At 44.0% G+C, this 18947-nt stretch overlaps 1 protein-coding gene across 2 annotated transcripts in view; it reads right to left on the minus strand.

Moving 5' to 3' along the window:
- GRK3 (G protein-coupled receptor kinase 3) overlaps positions 1 to 18947 on the minus strand; it is a 66338-nt gene that overhangs the window by 13872 nt on the left and 33519 nt on the right. For both annotated transcript variants that reach the window (XM_050318371.1, XM_050318372.1), the window contains exons 4-14: positions 17347 to 17448; positions 16393 to 16467; positions 15356 to 15417; positions 14207 to 14258; positions 13489 to 13580; positions 10589 to 10688; positions 4893 to 4971; positions 4321 to 4451; positions 3447 to 3541; positions 2484 to 2591; positions 2 to 68 (exon numbers count right to left, since the gene is read on the minus strand). In XM_050318371.1, coding sequence (XP_050174328.1) covers positions 2 to 68; positions 2484 to 2591; positions 3447 to 3541; positions 4321 to 4451; positions 4893 to 4971; positions 10589 to 10688; positions 13489 to 13580; positions 14207 to 14258; positions 15356 to 15417; positions 16393 to 16467; positions 17347 to 17448 — 963 coding nt within the window. The remainder of the gene's footprint in view (position 1; positions 69 to 2483; positions 2592 to 3446; positions 3542 to 4320; positions 4452 to 4892; positions 4972 to 10588; positions 10689 to 13488; positions 13581 to 14206; positions 14259 to 15355; positions 15418 to 16392; positions 16468 to 17346; positions 17449 to 18947) is intronic.

An 18947-nucleotide genomic window follows, 5' to 3' on the forward strand; every position in this document is an offset into this window, starting at 1 on the left:
CCACGGTGAGCGTCATCCGGTCGATCTCATGCTTATCTTTGGTTTTGTGCTGCCTGAAAGGACTGTGCCTGTGGAAACAAACAACAAAAAAATACACTAATAAATGTCAAGCCACAATGTATCAGAGTGTTTCAGCTGTGGCAAACCCAGGAAAGCGTGCAGCATCCTGTTAGCCCCATCCTTCCCCCTCATCAATCCTGCCCTGAAGAACAATCTGTCCAGTTACTCCACAGGAAGGTGAGAAGGAGGTTGGGTGATCCTCAAACACACTGATCTGTCCTTAAAGATGTGTTTCAAATGCCTCACCAAGTAAATCTGTCTTCCAAATATCTGAACACTTTCACTTGACAAGGAAGCCCCAAGCAGCCATCACACAAAGGGGTTTAAAAATAAGGATTTATATATGGAAACTGAAATCATCACCCCCCTACAAGGGAGAATGAAGTAAAACCTTCAAGTAAGCAGATGACAGAGAGGGTAATCACAGATCCCACAGCACTAGCCACTGGGAAGATATTTGATGCTATCTGGTAGATTATCAGCTTTATCCCTTTCCTGCTTTAAAATTCTGGTTTGAGTCTGACTTTTCCTTTAAGCCATAGAAGACCGTGAAACATTAGAGATTTACCACACAGTCCTTCATCAACAGCATGAAAGAAAGAAGCAGCACTGTAGAATGAGATTTTTTAATTAGATTTATGAGGGGATGATATTTTTCAAAATCAAAATGTTATTCACTTATCAATTACATTAATTAGCTATTCTAAAGCCTTTTGTCTTGCACATGGCAGTGTGTACTAGCACGTTTCAACTGGAGACCTGCTACTCCAGAGTTATTTTCCTTTTTTCCTCAAAAATGTTCTGATGAATGGATCCGACGGACAGACCAGGACTTACATTTTTCTGTTTTTAACCATGACAGGTAAGAATAAATGGCTCCCACACAGCCTCCTGTACTCTGACAGCGAGGCTCGGAGTAGATCAGGGAAGCAAATGATTCACTGGGGACTTATGGGCAGATTTTGTGCCAGACTAAATTTACTAAACACCAAGAAATGGCACCATGTGCCCAACCCTTGTTTTGGGATGTGTTTAATTGGCTTCAAAACAGATGAGGAACGATAGTTCACAGTGAATAATGCTCTGGCTTCTGGCCGACCACCGACACCGCCCCACACATCTCTGTCGGGGAGAATCACGGCCCAAAAGACAGAGATCTTCCTGAGCCAGCCCCAGTGTCCGTGGGAAATGAGGATCATTTATCCCTGTGCAGTGTGTTTGTCAGGACCACCAGGGAGGTGGTGGAGTCCCCACCACTGGAGGTGTCAAAGAAACAACTAGACGTGGCACTCAGTGCTCTGGGCTGGGTGACAAGGTGGGGATAGGTCACAGGTTGGACTTGATAATCTTGGAGGACTTTTCCAACCCTGTTCTGGAATTCTGTGTGTGACAGATGGTCTCCTCCCTCCTCCCAGCAAACCCAGCCCACCGTGTCCTGCTTCCTACAGAATTCTTCAATTAATATTCAACAGAGCACTGCTCCCAGCTACACTGTCTGTACTTTGAAATAGATATTTCTGGCAATTTAAACACCGTTTCTTTATTTGCACACTTACCTAGTCTATTTTGTGCACAATTAATGTTAAATTGATACAGTTCAATTCACAAGTCACACACTGACCTTCTTTTTTACAGTGTCTGCACAGGGGTAAGAGCTTATAATTAATTATAGTTAATTATGTATGAGGACACAGGATGATCTAATGACCAATCTCTACAGAGAAGCACTGTGAAAAGCTGAAAAGATTTCTTCTGCTTTGCCATTAACACTGAGGATGCCATTTCCAACAAGCACTTGCCCATCAGCGCTTGTTGACTGCTCAGATAAATCCTGTGGTATTAATCAAATCTATAAGTTTAATGAGAAGGTAATTGCTGATAAAGCTGTAATTATCATGTACCTTTGGATACTGATAAGGTAACAGGACAGATTCAGCACATGGAAGGATTCAGACTTTGTACCTGACCCAAACTCTGCAGAAAGGAAGGCTGAGTATCCCATAAAAAGGGACCAGTACAGCCAAGAGTTTCCCCACAACAGCAGGTCTCAGGCATAAAATGAAGCCCATAATTTAACAGGGCTGCTCAGTGTACTTAGGCAGCGAGTAACCTCACAGCATTTAAAATACTATCAGCTGCCAAGAGATGAGTAAACTGCTGTCAGTAGCAGTCAAAGAGCATACAGAGCATCTGCCTTCCTCATGTCCCACACCTGCACCTGCTACAGGACACAGGGTTGGGTTGGGTTTGGTTTGGTTTGGAAGAGAAAAGCCTGGTTTAGTCTCATGTGTGGACGTGGTCTAAGCTGCAGGGTGGGAAGTCAGGTAAACATTTCAGATAATCTGTAACACATCATGTATTAGCATTTGAAGGGACAGACGATGAGGAGGCCCAGCCTCAAAGGGGAAAGAGCCTTCACTCACCCCCTCAGCAGTTTGAACAACATGCAGCCCAGGGAGAACCAGTCGGCACTGCTGTCGTACGCCGTGCCCTTCTGGAGCACCTCGGGGGCCATGTATCCGTGGGTACCTCTGCAGAGCAGAAAGGGGCAAAAGCTTCATTACAACCAACACTATCATTTAAAAAATAAGCCCAACATTAAAAATCAGTGTTTTCTCAATAAGACGGCCTAATTTTAAAAGAATTCATTTTAAGCATGATTTTATTTTGCTTTCAGTGGGTTTCCTATGTCTCCTTCCACCTACACTTAGGTGACCACAGGTCCCCTCCTCCCAAACTCACCGCTGGGCACCACCAGAAGAAGCCACTAGGTATTGCTTTTACCCTTGACACAATCAAAACATAAGAACTTTTTTCAAGAAGCTACTGAATTGCAAATCTTTTGAGGTGTGACAGGCTGGAGCTTTCCTTTTTGCATAAATTATGAGACTAAATCAGGGCAAATGAGGACCTAAGAATAAAACATGCCAGGTAAGATGTGAATCTACACACAACCCCAGGAACTCAGATCCCAGTTAAGACCTGCTGCCAAGAGGCAGAATGGAACCAAATCTACCTCCAGTTCTACAAAGATCCAGAAAGACACAATAAGTCCTGTTTTTTAGTCCTTTTTGGAATATTTAATTATCCATTTAGGACAATTAAAACAATCTGGTACTTTAACTCAGCCAGGTTCTTCTCTGAGCGGTGAATCATTCCGAAATAATGTGTCATCTCCCAGCCATGCCTACACATCAGCTGCTACAACTGTGCAGGAAAACAGGGAGAGGAGACCAAAAAACCCCATTAGAGCTTCCAGCTTAGCAAGCCTGGGCCACACAATTGTCATTTTAGTCCCTTTAGGCAAAGTTAAATTATAAAGACAAATTCAGGATGCACTTAGCACTACCTGTACACACAGCAGAGCTCCCAGATACAATACTTACACACTGGCATGTGGCTTCTTTTTGGAGAAATCACAAGCCAGCCCAAGGTCTGATATCCTCACGTGCCCGTGTTCGTCCAACAAGATATTTGCAGGCTGTAAATCAGACACAGGAAGGTGATTGCTTGGAATCCTCCAACTGACAGAACTGCAAATTCTCAGAACACAGTAACTGAAACATCAATACTCTCAGGTAATTGGTAACTGCCTTTTTTTATCTAACATCAATATACCAGACACTTTCTAGGTAAAATCTACATTCTCACAGAGCACTGCCACCAACTCCACAGGTTATGAAATACTGAATAACAGAACAGAAAAACCAGGCATGGTTTGAAACACAAAGCACGTAATAAATGAATAAATCTGTTTTGGCTTCAAGTCCTAGTTGATTTTGGTTCTTTCACAGCTGGGTCTGTGTGTGGCTCTTACACCTTTTATTTGCCATCTCTGTGCAGACTTTTGTCCCCTTTTGTTGCCATTTGGCTCAGGGACACCTCTATGGGAACTGTCCTCTACTTCCCAACTGCCAGTGAAACACCCCCAGCAACTGTCCTGCTGTTAGTCCCCCATTACACACACAGAGGCCTCTTTCAGGGCTCCCAAAATACAGTGTATTCTCTAAATTATTCCTGTAACTGAGCAGGTGGGATAAGTAACACTGCACAGGATTTATTGTGATCCCAAGGAAGCCTCTCCGCAGGCTGGTTAAACTGGATAATGGTACAGATTAGAAAGATTTTGAAAAGTTATTACAAAAATCAGGCAGATAAAAGAAATAATCCTCCCCAGAAAAGGCTTCAGGTGAGATAATCCATTGTTGTCAGTGTGCCTGGACTATTTGCTGCCTGTGTGATGCAGTCACTAACCATTACCTTCAGGTCTCTGTACACCACGAAGCGATTGTGCATGTGTTCTAAGCCCAGGATGATTTCAGTAGCATAAAACCTCATTTCTTTTTCAGAAAACACTCCATGCTGGGAGAGGTGGTAGTGCAAATCTCCTCCTAAAATGAGAAGAATGGAGATGCAATTATATGAACAGTAAAATCTTGCCCCATAGGCAGGCAGGGTGATGCTGGGGGGGAACAGCACAGCATTTGTAGGTTCTTATCACCTGTGGAGCAGACAGACCCAGCCCTGCCCTCTGCAAGTCCTACAGTGACAGAATAGCTGAAAAAGTTAATAAATAAGTCTGACCTATCTGAAAGTGCATTTTAAAAATACATTTACTTCATATACATTTGCATTCAGTGACTAATCCAGCAAGTTAAGTCTTTTTGCAAAGGATTTCCATGGCAAGTGAAAGGCACTAACACACACTGGTTTGTGGAGAACTGAACAGATCAGCACATAGAGCAGCCCAGGCTTGAGGGACCAAGCGCCTCAGCAACCCTCCCGCCAAAAATTTCTGTAACAACATCATCATTTGCATGAGTCTTGCTTACCATTCATGAGGTCCAGAATGAAGCAGAGTTTGTCAGGGGTGTGGAAGGCATAGGTCATACAGACTATAAAAGGACAGTCCTGGAAGGGAAGAGCAAAGAGGTCACCATGGACAATGAGCGAAGTGTGACTTAGAGAACCTAAAAATACACGTGACACTTTTCCTGTGATATTTGCCAATATTCAGAAGTTCTATCCTCACCCAGACAGGAAATGCAGCTCCAGTGGTAACCCCTGTCCCTGGCTGAGGTCCCCTGCCCAGGTGACAGTGAAGGTGATCTGCCACCGCCACTGCCCTTGGCTCCCTGGCAGCATTTCCAGCTGAGGACTGAAGGGACATGAACACACCAGGCAGGAAGTCGGGACCCTGGAGCACGTGCAATGCTGGGGAAGCAGCAACAGCAACACCCAGATTGTGCAAAGCCCACAACACAAGGCTGGTGGGTGCAGATTCGGGAGGTCACTGAAGAACAGCCAGGGACAGGGACGGATGACACCCCCACCTCCTGATGCACCTTAACCTCAATTCACCCGGTGTTCAAGACAAGCAGCCACAGAAATACAACTGGAAAATCACCCATTTATTCCAAAGGTCTGCTCAGCATGTGGGTACCTCCATAACGCACATGCATTCAAAGCCACCGAGGCAGCAGGTTGGCAGAGTTTCCTCTTCATTGTGCCTGTGCCAGATGCAAGTGGCTAATTCATAGAAATATGGAATCATTTAGGTTGGAGAAGCCTCTAAGATCATTGAGTCCAACCATTCCCCCAGCACTGCAAGGCCAACACTAAACTATGTCCCCAAGTGCCACATCCACATGTCTGTTAATATCCCTAGGGATGGTGACCCCAACAATGCCCAGGGAAGCCCATTTCAGGCCTGGACAACCCTTTCCATGAAGAATTGTCACTGCCCTGGCCCTGCTGGCCACACTACTGCTGGTACAAGCCAGGACATTCTCGGCTAATTAACAGGCAGTGGCTATTACCTCATCAATCTCTTCAAAGCCATAAAAAACCAGAATCACAGAATCACAAAATGGTTTGGGTTGGAAGAGACCTTAAAGCTCATCTGTTTCCAACCACCTGCCATGGGTAGGGACACCTTCCACTAGAAGGATGTGGTATGAAGGGCTGTTTGGTGAGTCTGCAATGAACCCTTCAGGAATGGCCAGGCTGCCAGACCAGGCTGGGCTGAACCATCCCATGTCTGACCCCAAGGCAACAAGGCCAACAGGAAGACGATCCAAGACGAGTTGAACTGCTGAGGAGCCAGGACACCCTGCAGGAAGCACGAGCACGACCTAACGTGACTTAAACAATGTGTTAAGCGCTGCAGTATTGATAGTGAAAGCTCTGGGAATCTCTAACAGGAACTGGTTTCCTTCCCAATTTTAGAAACAGCAAAACACGGTGGCCTTGGGCAGCGTGGGGGCCGTGGGCCCGGCTCGGGGCCGCCCTGGGGAGCAGGAAAGGGAGGGACAGCAGCACTGTCCCACCAGTCAACAGTTCAGTCAGTTCATCCTTCCACGAGGCTGAAATACAGAGCTCTATATGCTCGACTGCAATCCCAGAGATCCTCACAGTGCCTGGACACATCCTGCCCTCACACTCAAACCCAACTGTATGTCAATTTTAATTCTTCAAACACTAACCCCCTAACACCTCTCTGCGGAACTAACCCCTGCAGAAGGTAGGGATGTGTGTGAAACACCTGCAGAACACCCACAAGAAACGCCAGATTCACAAATGGATCTAAAAATAAGGAGCCTGTAGGCAAGGCAGTAGCATCTAACGCAAGATACCACCTCTGGTCATGAACTCTGTATTGGGGATATCATAGGTACCACTTAACTTCACAAGAACAGCTTTAGTAGAGTTATTAACTTAATTTTCTGCATCAACTGAGTAATTCAGAAGTGTCCCCAAGCAGGATTCCTAAAATCTCAGAGCAATCTAATTACCCAGAAGGATTTAGTGGTAGAATTTAACCACCATACATAGACAAATAAAAGGGTTTTACTACACCAGAACATGACATGCTTCTGTTTTTATGGATTTTAAAAATAAAAGTTATCTGGAAGTGTAAATGTAATGCATAACTCATTTTTATGCAAGCATTCCTAATTTAATCACTACCTTCTCCCAGTAACAGAGAGAAAAACTGTACAGCAATATTTTTCTGACATAAAAACCACTGCAAAAGAGTATTTTCCAGCACAAAAATTAAAAAAACCCTATAGTTATATTTTTAAATGACATATAAAGCAATAAATCCAATTTCCCAAGAGAGCAATACTTTGCTGCAGTCAAGTTCCTGCTCTGATGAAAATAAGTGACAGTATGACATTAATATGTGAATTAAGATCAGTTTGGAAAGAGTTCCTTAAATCCAAACAATCCTGGATTGAGTCCAGAAAACTGCTTAAGTGAAATTTCTGGTAATAAATCATGTGGAAGGAAAAAAATATTACAATAACTATGAAAAAACTGTAGAAATGTGATATTTTAAAGACATTAGCACATTGGCGAGTGCTCTAGAAGGAAACCTTTGGTTCTGACCCTTCCCTGAAAGACAAGCATCTGGCTCTGGAGCACAATATGACAGCAAAGAGGGGACAAAGGTGCTCAGGGCACAGATAGCAGCTCTGTCCTGACACATCTCACTGCTCAGAAAGATGTGCCAGACACTGCTTGAAACTTGTGAAAACAAAAGTACCTGTTCTGCTCAGAAAAACCACATTATTATTCTCAGATGATTATTGCTCAACCTGCCCCTGGCTCATGGTGGGATTCCTGGGGTGTTCTGAGAAGAGACAGGAGCCGGACTTGGATTATCCTCATGGGTCCCTTCCAACTGAGGACATTCTAGGATTATATTTATCATTCCTTGGACAGAATCCTGAATCCAGCCATCTCAAGGGCTGGATGAGGCAGTTGAACTGCCATGCTTTTTTAGAAGGAAGGAACTAGGTGCCACAGCCCTGCACAACCCCTGGTCTTGGTAAAAATAGTTGGAACGATCCCCTCCTACCCCCAGGAAAGGATTTATGGAATAACCATTTCCTTCCACAAAGAGCACCTTGGGGCTGGCTGGTTTCATATGGCCCATCAGTAGCAACAGCCTCGGTGATTTCCATGTTCCATTTTTTTAAGAGAAATTAGGCAAATATTGGCTATTACAGAAAATAAGTGTTGGGGTTTTTTTTAACAGAAAACAATATCTTTTCCCTACTCTGCCACCAAGGATTTCACAATGCACTTCCAGCCTGAACATCTCTGTGGGAAGGGGAAGATGGGGCCTGTGTCTTGCAGAAGAGGAAACACAAACCTCAGCGACAGTTTGTCCACATTACACCCACAGTGACAAAGCACAGAAGCCAACGGAGACCCGAGTTCCACAAAGCCCAGTTTGGGGTTATCAGGCCCATCCAGGCAGCTCTGGGGGGCTCTGCAGAGGTGCCTGTTGCACTTCTGAGCTCACCAGCCATGAAAAGCTGTTCTCACCACACAGCCACGACAGTCTCCAACATGGGAGCTCCAGGACTGGTTGTGGATGCCAAATTTTTAGGTGGATTAACAGCACTGATTACACAACCAGATGTGTAATCGGCACAGCTGTTATTGTGCCTTTTGCAGAGACATCTGGGTTCCCAGTTAAATGACTAATTGTGCTGTGATGATCTTCCCAGTTCCATGTTATTCCGGGCAGTACATAACTCCTGCCCCTGGGCACGGCACACGCCACTCCAACCTCACAGCTCCCTTTCATGAATTAAAGGAATTCTCTTATTCCACAACTTTCAGACCTATTTCATCCTTAATAGTCCAAGTGCTCCAGCCACTCCTGCCCAGGTGTACCCAACCTGAATGAGCAGCACTTCGTACAAAATCTCTCTTCTAACTCTTTCAAATTTCTGAGAATCTAAAAGAAATTACACTCTAATGACCTGACAATCCTTAAGGAAAGAAACCAATGGTTCTTCTTGCTTCTCCACTGCTCAATGCCTCCTATGTGCTGGCCTGTAAGAAAACTGCCTCCACCTGCAGCAGCTTGTGAACTATTCTCTTCCCAACATTCACATTCAGTGTTGGAGCCACAAAATCACAAATTAAAGTTAATAGGACAATTATTACTCATTTCCCTCAATTTCTTGTCCAGTCTCTACTATAGACATTTTCCCCCTTCTTTTAGGACTCCTGACACTCCTGGACAATCCACAATTTATCTCTGGTGAAAACAGGTAACTTGATTAAAAGTCTAACTGATAAATCACAGATTCCAGAAGGGTTTGGGTTGGAAGGGACCTTAAAGATCATCTTGTTCCACCCCCTGCCGTGGGCAGGGACACCTTCCACTAGAACAGGTTGCTCCAAGCCCTGTCCAACCTGGCCTTGAACACTTCCAGGGATGGGGCAACCACAGCTTCTCTGAGCAACCTGTGCCAGGCCTCACCACGCCCACAGGGGAGAATTCCTTCCTAATATTCCATCTAACCCTGCCCTCTGTCACTGCCAAGCCATTCTCCCTTGTCCTGTCACTCCAGGACCTTGTCCAAAGTCCCAGTTCTCCTGAAGCCCCTTTAGGCACTGGAAGGGGCGTTGGGTTAGTGGTGACCTTGGCAGTGCTGGGATAACAGTTGGACTCGATGATCCTGACGGTCTTTTCCAGCTTTTATGATTCTCTAATCTCTGCAAGATGCAGACCTGAGAATAAAGCCCAGGTTTTGCCACTTTGGAATCCAAGGCAGGAATCCTCACATTCCAGGTACTTATGCTCTTTGCACACCTGTTGTACAAGCCTAGAACAAACCCACACACAATTTTGTGTCCAGAGGGAGTGGGGATGTGTTTCCACAGAGCTGCACACTGAGTGTTTAGTTCATACATCACAACGTGAGGAAAAGGAACCTTTCCAGCAGCATCACCCGTAGCCATGGTGACACGAGCCAGCTGCCAGGCTTGTGCAATGAGGGCACAGCACTCCAAGGGCTCTGAGACCTCCAATCCTGCCTAGAATTCCTCTGAGCCCAATAAACCACAGCCACCATGGAGCATCTGCAGGTCCCGGGGCTGGGGGAGCCAATGCCAGGGGGGAAGTGGCTTTTTACACACACTAGTGATGGGTTCAATTTTAAGTAGACTTTAATGTTAATCAATTCCATTTTTAAACAGATTAGATAGGCAGCCTGGCTTGGTACACCTTGATAGGTACTCAGCTAAAGTACATTAAAAAAAACAAAAGGAAAAGTTGGATAATATCAGAGCCACAGGAAAGGGAGGATGAACAGCTAACTGGAGTTGTCTCTGCAATAGCACCTTAGATTCTGCATCACTACTACCAAACTATAGGAAAAAAAGGCTTTTTTTTTACAAGATAGAAACTTGTTTTGGAAAAGTTTCAAATAGAAATACTTGAAAAAGGGATATTTAAAAAATCAGGAGGAGGGGAGAATGAATTACCTAAGAAATGGGCACCCCCTCAAGCCTCTGTAGCTGAGAGGCTCATCCTGCAGCACCCAAACTGACAAGCCAGTTTGGTTTTCCCTTCTCATTTCAGACACACTGTTAAAATCAGGGGGAGGCTCAGGTGGGGGTTAATTTTTGCATGTCACACAACTGAATTGATCGAGTATGCATTATATGTAACAGCTTTTATATTATATGGAAGAAAGAATAACAAGTCAGTGATACTTACTCCTGTACTGACAAGAGACAGCATAATTCTTTCATTTAAGGCTAATGTTTCTCCTTGCTTCATCTTGATTCTCTTCTTATCTAAACATTTCATTGCATACCTGAAAATAACAATCATTCAGAAAGAGCACCACAAAACTCCTCTATCAGTATTATTCACTAGCAGTGAGGCCGTGCACATCTACAGGATCCTGTAAGCAAGCTCTATGAAAGATTTAAAACCCAAGACTAAAAAATCATTTCACGCTAAACCCAAAACCTCCAAACTCTCCCAGAATTAACACATTTCCAGCAGAAGTCTCCTAACAGAGAAATGTGCTTTAACAAGTAATTCTGTGTCCAAACCGCCACAGTGGGATAGGAATTACATATCGTACATTTATTTTTTAATACCTACAAACAAGGATCTGCCATAGGAATTAAATAACAGACTCTGTTATGGTTCCATTTCATTCCAACAGTTTCAGCTCTACCAGGAAAGCAATATCTTGAACACACGCTGAGTTTTATATATATATATTTTTTTTAAGTTTTCTTTCTACTCAGAAAAAGGTCAGATACACAGAAGAAAGCTTTTTTAATCTTCTACCATCTGTGCTACACAAATTAATAAAATTGTGCTCAGAAAGAATGTTACCCTAACAACCATCAACCACAGGAGGATATGATGTAGGCTGGAGATTTTTCCAAGACGTTGGGTGAGTCCACTAATAGGCAACAGTGAGAAGGACATGTGCTCCTGCACAGAAGATGCCTAGACGTGGGCACCCATCGATTTTTAGGAAAACACCACGTTACAGCACTGCACCAACCCTCAGCTCCTGCCTCGCTGTGCCAGCCCCACCCAGACCCAGGGCCTCACCTTGGCCCCAGTTCCCTAAACCAGCCACGTCATTCGTGCCATGCACGTGTTGGGAGTGAGGGGAGTGAGAGTGAACACACTGCAACTGTGAGTTTCCAAACTGGGAATATATTCACGGCACGTGCTCTTGCTGAGGAGGCTGTGAAGGGTGACTATAAATAACCCCTGACACGCTGCCCTGCCCTGCTCTGATGTCCCTGATCAGAGAGTGACTCAAGGCTGATGGAAATCATGGAACCCCAGAATGGTTTGGGTTGGAAGGGAGTTAAAGCTCATCCAGTGTCACCCCCTGCCATGGGCAGGGTCACCTTCCACTAGACCAGGTTGCTCCAAGCCCTGTCCAAGCTGGCCTTGGACACTTCTATAGGTGGGCAGCCACAACTTCTCTGGGCAACTTATTCCAAAGCAAGCCTCTAGCTGGTCCTGCTGTCCCTTCCCCTGGAATACTGGCTGCATCCTACTTCTGACCCCTCTTTGGATGTCCTTGAAGGGGTGATGGTGACATGACAGGAGCCTCAGGCGTGTCTGTGGTTAGTGGAACACTGCTGGTGTTACCTGGGAGGGAGGGGTGGTTCCCACGCTCCTTTCAGGCAGTAAGTGAAGCAGAGGCAGCATCTACAGTGGACAGGATCTGGACAGGATGGGTAAACAGGTTTGGATTAAGAAAGAACTAAACCAAACCTCTACCCAGAGGCTGAACCTAATCTAAATTTTTGCTTCAAATTTGAAAAAAAGATTGGTTTTCCCACATTTCCCTCTAACTCTGTTTGTATCTGATAAAAACTGTCCTTTGCTTCACTCTTCCTGTCCTTTTCACTTCCCAAGGTTTATCCACCTCCTGCCAGAGCCAAACTCAGACGTGAAGATGGCTGGGACTCTGAAAATTGCCTCTTTGGGGATGCCTGCTTAATGTGCCTCAAGCTAAATAAAATGTTTATTTTTGTACATGGACAAAAAAGCACCAAGGCAAGAATATAAAGCCAGTGTTGTTAGTAAGAGCATCAATATAATACTCGAAGTCACTGCAAAAATACTAAGTATGACAGCAACATTAAGATGTCTTACACTTGTTACAGCTCAGAGGTTTATTATTATCAGGAGTGCCAAGCACACACAACTGCTAGAGAAGCCAGCTGAAACCAGAGACATGGCACTTCAAACATGCCAAGCTCTCTTGGAAAAGAAATGTTTAAGGATGGTCCCTGGACTAAAACTGTTAGGAGAAAAGCAAGATGAAAGGGGCAGGATGGGGTATAAATAAATAAATTGATAGATATTGAGAACAATTTGTTAAATCCATGCCCAGATGTTCAAATCGGAACAAATGGGACAAGGATGCCTAGAAATTGAAATCTGACAATCAGGAGAATGGTAAGACCACAAAAAGAATAGAAAAACCATCCAGGGTTGATCCTGGAGTTCCCACAGAGAGCTCTGTGAAACACAAATCGAACACTGGAACTATATGCTTCCAAATGTCAGCAAGGATCACTGCTTTCACCATACATCAGGGCAGACACTGATGTAATTCCCTGAATCTGGAATAGCACACTTGGAATCAACCCTGGCACAGCCCAGTTTGCCCAGCACTGAGGGTGGGTCCCTGCAGCCCCTCCAGCCCCACGTCAGCACCAGGGATGCGACAGGCTGAACCTTCCCCAGGTGACATCCGACATCCCCCCACGGCTTCCTGGGAACATCCCTCTGCACTGCCAGCCTCTGATCCAGGGAATTTTTAAGGACACGTTTAATTGTAACATGTGCAGCTTCCATTGATTTTGACAGGACATTTCAGTGCAGGATGTGCCCAAGAGCTGTGGGAGACTGACCCACTGCATGGCACAGAATGGGACCAAAGAGCAAACTGAGCCTAGAGATGAGCCAGAAATCAAAACCTCTTGGGATAAAACTTAATTACAAAGACCTTCACAGTAACATGATGCTGCTTTCCAGTGATTTCTTAAGAAATGACTGGAAGGATTTCCTTACTAGTTCAGAGTTTACAGTTACCTCTGCAATACAGTGTGTGTGATACTCACATTTTTCCAGTGTCTGCTTTTCTGCAGCCGTACACTTCACCAAAACCCCCTCTTCCTATTATTCTATGTACACTAAAATCATTCATGGTCAGCTGCAAGTAGGAAAAAAAACAAAAAAACACAACAACAGAACAAAACCTTCATTTTTCAGCATTAAAAAACGTACTGTAAAAACATCTAAATGTGTTGAGACACTCAACTACTGTAATTCACCAGCATTTATTGTGTTGGAAAACGAGCCTCTTTTTGTTTATATTTCAATGTATTTGCAAGCATTACAGTGTGTAGTAGGAGCAAGGGGAATGAGGCTGTTGTTCCCCAAAAACTGCCTGTCTCATTCAGGGCTATTTCTGCAGCCCAAGTTGTCACGGAGCAGTGCAGAGGGACAAAGGCAGAGGCCAAGGGAAGGGGTCCAAAGGGTGCTGGGGCCACGGCAGGACTGCCATGGGAGAGGGAGCGGGAGAGTGACTGAGGCTGCTAAAGAGCAGCAATTCTGACAGTTCACCTCCTTCAGCCATTATAGAAATCCAAATTCTATTAAGTGAGGACAGGCAGAAGGGATGTCCAGACAGGAATCGTCAAGGCTGTGTCTAAGAATAGCAGAGCAGTGACATCCACCGCCCTCCTTAATGAGGCCTTTGCAGAGCAGGATTCAAAACTGAACATTCTCTTTCCTGTACCAGCCTTTGACAAGATAAATATACTTTTAAGTACTTACATGAATATTTAGCTCTACGTTTTTCCATTGACAAAATCTAGTAAACTTGTCACTGTAAAAAAGAAAAAAAAGTTTAGAAGTTGTCTGAGACTATTGTGTAAAGTATTACAGGAAATGTCAAGACTCTGATATTTAAAATCTAGTCTGAGCTAGGGCGTGGGGTGGTATTTAATAAATGACAGCCTTCCTTTCACCAACTGTAATCTTACCCCCACCAAGAAAAACAATTCCTAGGCAGAGCACACTTTGTATTTCACATCCTTGTAGGAGAAAGAGAGCAGATAACCTTATCCCTGTAAGTGCTCAGTGTGTCCCCACATCTCTCTTGCAGATGTTTTTTAATTTTTAAACAACTGCGTTTGGAACGAACAAACATTGAAATTACATCAAGAGAAAGATAATTATAAGAAAACAGAGGCAGCTCGATTTATGTTAATGAGCTTCCATATACTCCAAGGAACATTTTAAACTCGTTTTATCTTAAAATAGGAAAAACATCAGTAATACCACAGGCTTTTGGGGAAAAAAAAAAAAAAGCTGATTATTTCTACATGAATAATTAAGTATTTATTTTCAGAGTAAGGAATAACAGTTTCATGAAGGCATTTTTACAATTATCACAGAATAGCACCAAACCAGTTTATAGAGTGGATTTGAGTGTTGCTGGGTGAGAGCTGAGCTTTCCAGACCCTGCCCACAGGAGCAGCTCTGTTCAGGTTAGAAGGGCTGCTCTGCCGAGCCAGGTCTGTTGCCTTGAATTCTGTATTAAACCTTTTCTGCCTAATTTCAGGTTCCCAGTCACAGATCATAACAACAGGGCCTCCAATCCCACACCAGAGATGGTCACTCATAGAATGTCCCCCAAGGACCCAGTTCTGCCTTTTTAAACCTTTGAGCCCCAACTCCAACCTGTTATTGCTGTTACTGAGAAAAGCATCACCTTTTACAACTGTTCCACTCACACATCCTGACATTAATCAGGATATCCCACAAAGCTGGTTATTTGCAAAGTTTGCAGATAAACTCCATTTGATTAACAGGGCATTATTACACATCTCTGGCCTGATTTTACAGCAGTAGTGAAGGGATGTGGCTTCCCACTACATGGGGTAATATGATGACATTTCAGGTAATACGTCATGTTCATACCTTTCCATAAATTTTTGAAATATTTTTCCTCGGAGACTATCACAAATTTCTTCTATATATGGCTAAAAAGGGTGAAGAAACACAATTAGTATTTAAGCAGACAATAAATGGCTTTTGCAATCCCATCCATCACAGAGAACTCTCATTAGCCCCACACAGCACATCCTGTGTTTTCCTTAAGAAGCCTCAATGAAACATTTAAGCTTTATTTGGCTTCTGGAATCTGAGCAGGTGCTCTGAGGTCAAAAACAAAATATCTTCATGAGCTAGAAAATCTTAAAGGTTTACCTTGGGAGAGGGGCAGGGGGGCAAAAGTTCTTCTCTCAAATGTATTTAAACAATAAATTGTCAGCCCTGTTGAAACCACACTTCCCACAGCTGCTCTCTCATCTTTGTGGTGCTCCTCTCCTCTCTGTCCTTGCTAAGGGACCAGTACCTTCAATTCACAAGTGACTTTTCCTAGGGAAATCCCTTCCCTGTGTGTGGGATAGCCCCAGGCAACCTCTCCCTCCTCCCACCTAACGCTGAGATATCACCCAGCACTGCAGGTACAAGTTTGTCATTTCTCCTCATTGCAACAGCCAGAGCAGCTCATGAGCAGCAGGAGAGATCAGGTAGGGGCAACCTCCACATTTTTGCAACACATGAAAATACATCAGATTCAGAGAAAAGACATTTAAACTTACGAACACCCCCATGACTGATAAGACAATTTTTCCAGTTTAATCTATCCTGACAGGATGAGCATTTTCCTGATGTAAAGTGATTTACTCTAAATCGTTTAATGGCTTAAAATTACAGAAGTATAAAAACTCCTCTGTTCCTATACCAAGGTATAGCTTGCTTTCATAAATGTGCTCAAAAATATTATAGATAAAAGAGTAATTTGTAATTTTGACTTAGAAAAGCATTTCAATCCCACTAGTACAGCACAGAATACGTAACCAATCCCATTTATTCTGTCTCCTAAAATAATACGTACAAAGTCACTTACTGTCAGAGAACTGAAGCTGAACATTCACACTGTGAAAGCTCACCTGAAAAAGGCTGGCTGGCACTTGTTTCTTGGCTAAATGTGTTTGTACATGATCTACAGCTTGTTTTGAGAAAGGCTTTTGGAAGAGAAAAAGAAAGATTTCAAACAGTTGGAGATGTCAGGAATTTCATTTCAGGTCACAGCACTGTTGTTCTTTTCCTCATATGGAAAAACACCGGCCCCAGAATGAAACAATACGGCCTCCCCCAGGTACATTACAGTCAATATTGGTGTGAAACATGCAGGATGATGCAGTAATACGATTATTCTAAAGCAGGAAGGCAGAAGAAGAGAAGATGAGGAGGAGGGCGAGATGATGCTCCTTTTAGAAAGCCATGAAAAATCCCATTTACAGGGACAGCTCCAGAGCTAGAAGCAGACATGGACTTTTTACTAATAAAATAATGTATTTTTGACGAAAAAAATGCTTAAACCCTTCACCCAAGGAACCAATCCACCAGGGCAAAACACCCTGCAAATCCTTCTTTGTAATAAGAGTAAATGAAACTGTTAAAAACACATCAATGGGCCAAAACTTCAGCTGGAGGAAATGCATATTTTCAGTGACTTTAACCAAGTTGCATCTGCCACAACATGGCACATCTCTACATACACACACAGCACTCATCTAATCTTATTTTAAAATAGAGATTTACTTTGAAGAAATATAAACCAGATAAATCTCCTGATACTTCCTTTGCGTACCACTAATAAACAGTTTAATAAAAATGGGCCCATCCCACCAGTCTTTACATCTCAGTACTGCAACTAAAAAAATAAAAGCAACAAGCTGAATTCAGCCAAAGCCAGAGCCGGGATTTCCAGAACAGAAATCCAGAGCTCTGCAAGTATTTGTAACTATTCCTTCAGCAATACTGTGAGTGAAGCAGCAGATCTGTTGCATGATCCCTGCTGCCAGGGTACCCTGGGCAGGGGGAATTGGGAGGATACACACGTGGGAACAGGACAGCAGCTCCTTCATGATGTAGGTGTCGTAGATCTGCCGGCTGCGGCACAGCCGCTCCTCCTCTGAGTCCAGCTTCTCGTACTCCTTGATCTGCAGAAAGGGGACAGGGAGCATCAGACAACTTCTAATGATTTTTCACTCATTTGGGGAAAAAAAAAAAAAAAGCAGCTTTATTTTGCTTCGTTATTTTCTAAATTAACACTTAAAGGAAAACCACCTGCAACACCACAGTTACAGCTGACCTGAGACTTCCTTTCTAGCCTGGAATTTTCCAGGCACAGCTGCTCAAGGAATGGTGGAGTCTCCACCACTGGAGGGATTTAACAGACATGTGCACGTGGCACTTGGGGGACATGGTCAGTGGTGGCTTTGGCAGTGCTGAGGGAACAGCTGGACTCAATGGTCTGAGAGGGCTTTTCCAACCCAAAAAATTCCCTAATTCTATGATTACAGCATGGTGGGTACAGATGTCCAAGAACGAATAAAAAGCACATTTCAGAATGTTCACATAGTTCAGCTACATGCTGAATTTGAACCCTAAATTCACGAAATATATCAGGTTTCCTCAGGTGTGCTGTAGGAGATCAGTGTGTTCCAGGTGAAACAACAGAAATCTCACGTGGTTCATTTACAGAACAAAACCTGACAACCAGTTCCAGAACAAAAAGTTCACCAAGTCCAAGAGCCCTTCGGAGCATAATTAGGGAAAGAGTTCTTCCAGGACTGACAGAACATAAGAACCATGCAAGATCTTTAGGGACAGGACCCAGCTCTGACTTGGTGGGCATTCCCAGCATCAGCCTCTGAGGTCCTGGGATCCAAACAAATGTGCAGATTTGCTCCACACCACAGAATCCCAGAAACACTTAGGTTGGAAAAGACCTCCAAGACCATCAAGTACAATTACTGAGAGATAAACTGGGACCAACCTACCTCTGAAGGTGGAACATTAATTAAACTCAGTATCTTTCTGGCCGTACTCCTCTTGTTTGCTGATATGATAAGGCCCCAGATCCACCCCAATTTGCCATCTGTGTGTCTTCCCCCTTGATACCAACTTATAATTAAAGTGATTCAAAATGTCTTTGCTCAAGAAACACTTTTAATTAACGCAATGACACAAAATAATTAGAAGTACAGGAGGAAGCCTGATCTATATCTGATTGTCTTCCTTGAACACAAGCTCCTGCCCCTCAGTATTTGGTTGTTAAAGCTCTCAACTCTGCACCCAGCGCTGAGGGGTCTCACAGCAGCCACCCCAGCCATGCTGGGCCCAGTCAGCATCTCCCACCTTCCCCTCCACTGGGATTCTTAATGAAGAAACCCTTTGTTTTGTAAAGGTTTGGAGAGCAGGACAGCAGGTAACAAACGTCCTCACTGGTGATCTCTCTTCCTGGCCAGGAGAACGTCCCTCCCACAGGCTGCCTGACACAGCGCATCACACAGGTGATGAGATCAGACACCTCTCTGTGATCACACCCAACACAGCCCTGACATCATCACAAGCAAATTTCACATGTTTATTAAAGACAACATCACCGTACCATGCCAAAAGAACCCACAGAAGGAAGAGGTGAGAGTGTCCCATT

This window comes from Myiozetetes cayanensis, unplaced genomic scaffold (genome assembly GCF_022539395.1).
Source record: "Myiozetetes cayanensis isolate MyiCay16 unplaced genomic scaffold, myiCay2020 scf21, whole genome shotgun sequence".
In the NCBI taxonomy this organism is placed as follows: Eukaryota; Metazoa; Chordata; class Aves; order Passeriformes; family Tyrannidae; genus Myiozetetes; species Myiozetetes cayanensis.